The following is a 7187-nucleotide window of genomic DNA, read 5'->3' as shown; positions in this document are numbered from 1 at the left end:
AAATTTGATCAATTATATATATAGTTCCCAATAAATTATATCGAGGTCCATTATGCATACTAAAGGAAATAACCTAGGTAAGTTTTTCCAGTATTTTCTAAATTTCAATTCTATAGAGTATATAATTGCACTAAAATCAGGGTCATTTTTGTATTTATGAAAGACTCTTGCAATTTTATAAAGACATTCTAGCACCATACAGCTAGTAGGATATAAACTCCAGATAAAATATTTGTACTATCATAAAAACTTGTCAAAAATCTTTTAACCTTAAAAGCTAAAAGTCAATCAGATTCATTCATAGTAGTTTCCTCATCGTTTTTAATATGTCTATTGTTGTAAAACACAGTTATTAAATATTCAAAACCTTCAAATGACTTTAACAATAAGTAAATAGAGTTTCATCTATAACCTACATCACTAACAAATGTTTTAGAATTCGGCTCCCCATATTCGGCACAAAATTCCTCAAAATACTTGTTTTCTACTAGGGGAGATCGTGATATATATTAGTACATTCCTAATTTTTTGTATTTCATCTTTAATGTGTTTCAAACCATCATCTAGAATTAAATTTAAAATATGACACACACAACGAATATGAAACAAATAACCACCGAAAGGTTGCAATACCCTTCATAATTTATCGAGAATTACTTTATTAACACTAGAGCTGTTGAATGTAAAAGAAGGAATTTTACTTTCGCAACGATATTCTTTTATAATAGTCATAATTATATTATATATTATTAGCATTATGTGGGAATTCAATAATTTTAAAAGCAATAATTTTTTTATGCATACGTCAAAGTAGGTCTATACAGTATGCAGTTGCAGCTATATAAATTCTTTTATTAATCCCCTCCCATACATCCGAAGTTAAAGATATAACATCACCATATTTTTGCAAATCCAAAATTAATTGTTGTTTTATTTGAAAAAAATACTCTATTGTGTCTGAACGAAGAGTTTTCGACTTACCTAAACGTACCTCAATTGCAGATATTCTTTCACGTATGAAACGAAATGTTGGGTATCCGCTATTGCGAGAGGCAACTCAGCACCAGCAATAAGTTTCACCATTCTTGTTTGAGCATTCTCTTCAAAATACATCCACATGGTGAGTGGCGAAGTTGTAGTATCGGCTTCTGGACTACTAGATTGTAGTTGTATTTGACCAACTTGAAGAAGTCTATATTTGGCAGCACATGCTTTGTAGTGACGGTTGAGATGGGCGGTACCAATGCCTTTTTGTCATGCCAATATTTGTTAGCAGTATTTACATACTGATTTGGTCTCCGGGACTCCATCGACAACATGGTCCGTCGAAATCAATTTAAAGTAATCCCAATATTTTGCCTTTTTTATCCTTTCGCTTCTCTCTAGCATCGTGAATGTTTAAATCATGTTCCTCCTCTTGTTCCTCTTGGACTTCAAGAACATTGATGTCATGTAAATCAATTGGATAATTTGGATTATTGCTGGTAGGGGTATAAGCGATCCGATTTTACCGATTTTTGACAGATTTTCAAGCCAAACCGTTTAAACCGGTTTGAGAAAAATCCAAACCTAAATCAAACTATTTTGAACGGTTTGAAAAAAACTCAGACCTAAACCTAACGATTTGGTCCGATTTTAAACCGTCGGTTTCTTCGTATATTTTTTTGCCTGTCTACTTTTATGTCCTTAATTCATTAAATTCAATATATATTTATATATTATTAGCAATAAATATAAAACAAACTAAGCCCCTGTTTGAACCAAATTTTTGGGACAAAAATGAAAATTTGGATCGTTATCCCACAAGTCTAGCCGCCTTTGTTGACCTGCTGTTTCATGTGTGGGACCTAGCCTCCTCTCCAACGGTCAATTTTCTCATCATGATGATATGGAAATTATGGCTCAAACAGGGGGCTAAATATATCTACTATAAATTTAAATACCAACTAAATTAAAGTGAAGTCATAATAAACTAAAACATAGTTTTTTTTTCCTTTTTTGTTCACCTTTTTTAGACTAATGACGATATAATAACGTTACAATACAAGTCTGCTAAATTAGATATAAGACCCAAAAAACATAATGATGTCCAACTAGACCTCGTGATCATCATATCTGAAAAAAGGATACTGCTTAGACAAAAAAAATAACCAACCACAATAATAACTCAATTGTTTATAATATTTAAATATAACAATTACGCAAGTTTACGTTTGTACGATATTACGAAACACATTTAATTTTAAATTCTTATTTTAGGTTGCTCCAAAAAAATTATTTATCTGAAACTTTATTTGCAGCAAAAATTATCACCGAAGGTCCAGGATCTTTTTGTCTCCGATTTGGTATAATGGACTTCAATTCAAATTTGAAGATATGTGAAAAATCTGAAAAAGAAGCGTGTGGTGCCGGTGGCTCAAGTTTGTGTAGGGTGTCGACTGGAATTCATCTAAATTCTGAAGAGGAAAATGACTTTTGATATATTATGTTAGTCTTGAGATTATTAGATATAAATTAAGATTATTGGATAATAATAATATATCTGTATTAGAAAATTAGAAATTGACAAAAATATCCACAAATGACAAAATTATTGAATTTTACATATTTGGATGAATTTCCAAAAATTTTCAATTTTTTCAATTTTTTATTTTGACCTTTTTTTTGCCTGTCCGGTTTGGTTTTAAACTGCAATTAAAATTCTCAAACCTAAACCAAATCGTTTTGGTTCATTGTTGGTTGGGTCCACATGGCACCAAACCAATGGTTTCTAAAATGCGATTTCGGTTCGGTTTTCCGGTTTGGCAGTTTTTGCTTACATCCCTAGCCAAATCCATGTTCCCAAATATAGATCTATGTAATCTGTTTCACCTTTTAGCCACTTGTGATTTTGTCAGACGTCCGTTGATTGTCGCTTATTTATTTTGATGGGTTAAAATGTCACGCAAGTTGAAGTTTGTTTTGCAGACAAAAAATTGTGGATTGGGCATTGTGGCAGATGAAGATATTAACCAAGGAGAGTTTGTGATAGAGTATGTTGGAGAAGGTGAAAATTAAGAGTTGTGCCTGTTCATTATATTAAGAGCTAGGTTATCTTGCACATAAAAATTAGTTAAACTGAAATATGTTATTACTATTGCAGTTATTGATGATAAAACATGTGAGGAAAGACTTTGGAAAATGAAACATTGTGGGGAAACAAATTTTTACCTATGCGAAATCAATCGAGACATGGTGATTGATGCCACTTACAAGGGAAACAAGTCAAGATACATAAATCATAGTTGCTGTCCAAATACTGAGATGCAGAAATGGTGAGGCAGATACTTATTTCTGGATTATGGTCATATTTGTTTTCTATTTGGTTCTCACCCTACTTTTCCTTTTAGGACAATTGATGGCGAAACAAGGATCGGAATATTTGCAACTCGCGATATTAGAAAGGGCGAGCATCTGACCTATGATTATCAGTATGGCATTGCATTAGATATTTTTAAAGCAATGCATTATGCATCAACCAACTGTTTTACTTTTTAAGAGAAGCTTTGTCTATTGTGTACTAACAAATGTAGCAGGTTTGTTCAATTTGGTGCCGATCAAGAATGTTACTGCGGCGCTGCAGGCTGCAGGCAAAAGCTGGGAGTTAAACCCAGTAAACTGAAAGTGCCTTCAGATGCTGCATTGAAAATAGTGGCATGTCAGGTGTCTGCTAGCACTTCCAAAATGAAAGCAATTCTACCTAACGAACTTGTAAGAGTTGCTTAGGGTCAAAATTCAAGATGCGCCTTTTGAATTCATATTTAATTGTCATACATATTTTTTGGAATTATACTGGGCTTAACTGACTAGAAAATTTAGCAGTTCTTTAATATGTATGCTATAAAATGTTTTTAAGCTTTTAGCAAGTTAATGACTAGGAGCACATTCACTTGAACTATGTATGGATAACAATTACAGTGGACCATCATCCCTATAATTTGTAGTTTGCTGATATCTAAAGGCCAAAATCACATATATTAATCCCCGACTACGAATAGGTAATAATTGAGGATGGAAGTGATAGGAGAGAGCCATTTAGTTAAGGTGGGTGGCCCTTTTTATAGATGTAATACTAATAGCTATCTGAGAAAGGTTGGGGTTTGGTGGAATTAGCTAACCATAGTGGGTCAGTCCGTATTCTGATCATTAGAGGTGGAGATCGTGGTCAAGACTGAGAAATGTGTATGTCATAGTCAAGAGGAGATCGCTGCAGTTTCATTCTGTGTACTGACTGTGGCTTCTGTTCTGGTATAGATGCCAGGGAAGGAGTCTGATTTTCTAGATGTTAACTTGGGTGTATGTTGGATGGTATTAATTGGTTTTACCAAGTTCCTAAGCATGTCTGAACTTGAGTTGAAAAAAGTTAGATACAGGCAGTAGAGATTCTGCCATAAATCGATCTTCAGATGGTGGAGGATCCTTAGTTGGATATTTGGAAGTTTGTTACTGTCCTTCATGAGGATCAATAGAAGTCGTTGACCATTGAAAGGCAACCAAGAAGGTTAGAATCAGTTGACGGATGGCAGAGGATGAAGGAGAGAAGTCAAGTAAACATTATATTAAGATTTTATGGATCAATTCGTTGCCCAGGTTACGTCTGCGAGGGAGAGAGGGTCTTGACAGCTGTTCCATCTTTTTTCCCCTTGTTGGGAGATGGACAAGGGAGAGTCAATTATTGGGCTAAACTTTTTTCTGTAATTATAAGCACTACTTGCATGTCCTCTTACTCAGTGTTCACATGTAATTTATTCTCGTTTACATATTAAAAACAAAAAAATCATGATTATTATTATTATTTTTGCAATGTTATTTTAATTATTTTGTTAAATGGATTCTAATTATTGCACTATTTCTTTTTGAAGAACTATCCAAATGGAGTTCCTGGTGTAGGTATGCTGCTTCTAATGAATGATTTTCTTGCTTTTTGTATTTGCAAGAACTTTATTCGTCTGATTGGTATTTTGCTGCAAAAAGTTAGTTTTAATTCTTTCTTTCCAGGGGGACCAAGGCATGATCCTTCTATGAGAAGAAAGATTCCTAGTAATTGCATCGGTTCTGTCATAAGAATATCTCGCTCTTTCGATAATAGGTAAGTCTCATTCTCTCATCCCCCTGAATAACATTTATTTGTTGAATTTCATTTTTGGATGTGATTTTACTTGGAAGCTTTTAGATTGCTAATAGTTGGAGGAATTTGTAATCGTTGCACAAGTGGTTTGGTGTGTTTAACTTGTAATTGGAATTCTGCATTGTTTTCATGTCATCATTTTTAGATGATCGTAGATTCTTTGTTTTAAGCCTAGTTTGGTCTTTTCTGGCGGAAAATTTATTTAAAATATTATCTGTAGGATATGCATGGAGCTAGCCAGCTATGTATTCAACGATTTAGTATAAGTTATTGATTTTCATGCTTGAAGCAAATGATTTCCCTTTCTGGTGTGTGGACAAGTGAAGCAAACGAGCTTCTCACACACCCCTTTCACCATTCTGGGCATTATGTTATCTAAACAACTTCTAATGCTAAATATCTCTTGCGTATTTCATCTTTTTCAGCTTCTTCGGGATAATAAGACGGTTTGATAGCAACACAAGAAAACATGCGGTAAGGCCACATGTATGCTGTTGATGCAATAAATATTTCTGATTTAACATAGATTTTGCCTTTTCATCGTTTTTCCTTTTTCTTCAATAGATCATGTTTGAAGATGGAAACTCAGAGTTTATGGACTTGTCGAAAGAAGAATGGGAATTTTGTATCTGTTGATTGTAATGGTAAGTCCACAGGCTCATTTAGACTTAAATATTTAGTCCATGTGCTGAGAAACAAAACTGCAGTAGAAGAAAAAGAGTATAGTTACTTCAATCTGCCCACCGTGCCAAGAGAGAAAACAAGAGGGGGACTTTACAAACACTGCTTGGCCATGAATTCCAGAACATAACCATTCTAGAGTATCAAACAAATAAGCATAATATAGGAACAAGTAAAAACAGCTATTACATTTTGGAAAAAAATGCACTATTGGTCCCAACTTATTATCTGAGTACTAAGATGTTCCACAAAATTTAAGAGCAAGTTGGGCTTAATGTTTCATTATGGTTGCACTATCAGCCCCAACTTTTTGAAATTAGGTTTTGTTATCCAACTTTGCTGGGTTCAAAACTCTGAGGTGAAGCAGTCTCCACGAGGGTTGCATGACAATTTAACAGAGATTTGGACCTTACAATATGCTTCTCTTTTGAAGTTGGAGATCAAATTGATACTCTAGCTATAGGTTGGGGACTGGTGAAATTCTTCCTTACATTTAGAGGAGCCTTTTTTTTAATACTCGCCACTTGTGAATGATTGTGTTATAGTCGGGTGCATGCAGGACGCAGTTTTCATTTGATCGACAAAGTTATATGATAAGGAGTCAACTATATGATAAGAAAGTCATTTTCAAGTCCAGATTATATTATTCTGCATATCAAGATTGTCTTTTTCTATGTTCATGCAGAAACATACAACAATCAAGAAAAAGAGATGTGGGAGTTGATCAATTTTTTATGTTGCAAGTACCCAGAATCAGGATGAATGTAAGGACTAAACCCCCATTTGAAGGTTATATTGGTCCAACTTCTGATTTAATCAGCATTTGTTGTACCAATGTGCCGAGTCGTCAACTAATTTTGGAGAATAAGTTCACTCGAGATGTTTCATTTTAAGATAGCAATCTTCTGTAGGTTATTCACTTTTAACTTTATCAGTTTTGGCGTATAAATGTTCAAAAATAATAGCTAAGCATCTGTGTAATTGAAGCAAGTAGAATCAGAAATAGTATTGTTGAGAGTTTGGAGTTCACTTGATGAGATGAAGATGATCCTTTTGGTTCTGCTTTACTCAGCTGTGTAATTATATTTTAATTTACAGGACCTCTGTAGAAAAAAAAATAAAAAAAAATAAAAAATCACATGAATGTAGGGCAAAAGGCATGGCACCAAAAGTCATAAAATTATTTTTGTTGTTTCTATTATTTGTAGGTTGAAGCGAACTTTTGAGGCATTCTCACAAATGATCCTTACAGACTTTAGAGTGTCAAAACTTAGTCACTAAAAATTGTTGGTCATTTAAACTGATTCCTATTTCAAATTTATTTTTTAGTCACACTAAT

The 7187-nt window shown here is 33.7% G+C and overlaps 1 protein-coding gene across 1 annotated transcript; it reads left to right on the top strand.

Annotated features, from left to right (window-relative positions):
- Positions 1 to 2864: 2864 nt before the first annotated feature.
- LOC111401186 (histone-lysine N-methyltransferase ASHH3-like) lies at positions 2865 to 6915 on the top strand. Its single transcript, XM_023028808.1, has 9 exons — positions 2865 to 3046; positions 3143 to 3314; positions 3390 to 3470; positions 3576 to 3750; positions 4902 to 4929; positions 5038 to 5128; positions 5593 to 5641; positions 5732 to 5811; positions 6534 to 6915. The coding sequence occupies exons 1-8, from the start codon at positions 2938 to 2940 to the stop codon at positions 5801 to 5803; spliced, it is 777 nt and encodes a 258-aa protein (XP_022884576.1). The 5' UTR covers positions 2865 to 2937; the 3' UTR covers positions 5804 to 5811; positions 6534 to 6915.
- The last annotated feature ends 272 nt before the right edge of the window (positions 6916 to 7187 follow it).

The sequence above is a fragment of the Olea europaea genome, chromosome 1 (assembly GCF_002742605.1).
Source record: "Olea europaea var. sylvestris chromosome 1, O_europaea_v1, whole genome shotgun sequence".
NCBI lineage: Eukaryota > Viridiplantae > Streptophyta > Magnoliopsida > Lamiales > Oleaceae > Olea > Olea europaea.
The sequence above is the reverse complement of the archived record's forward strand: the minus strand, read 5'-3'. Positions and strand labels throughout refer to the sequence as shown.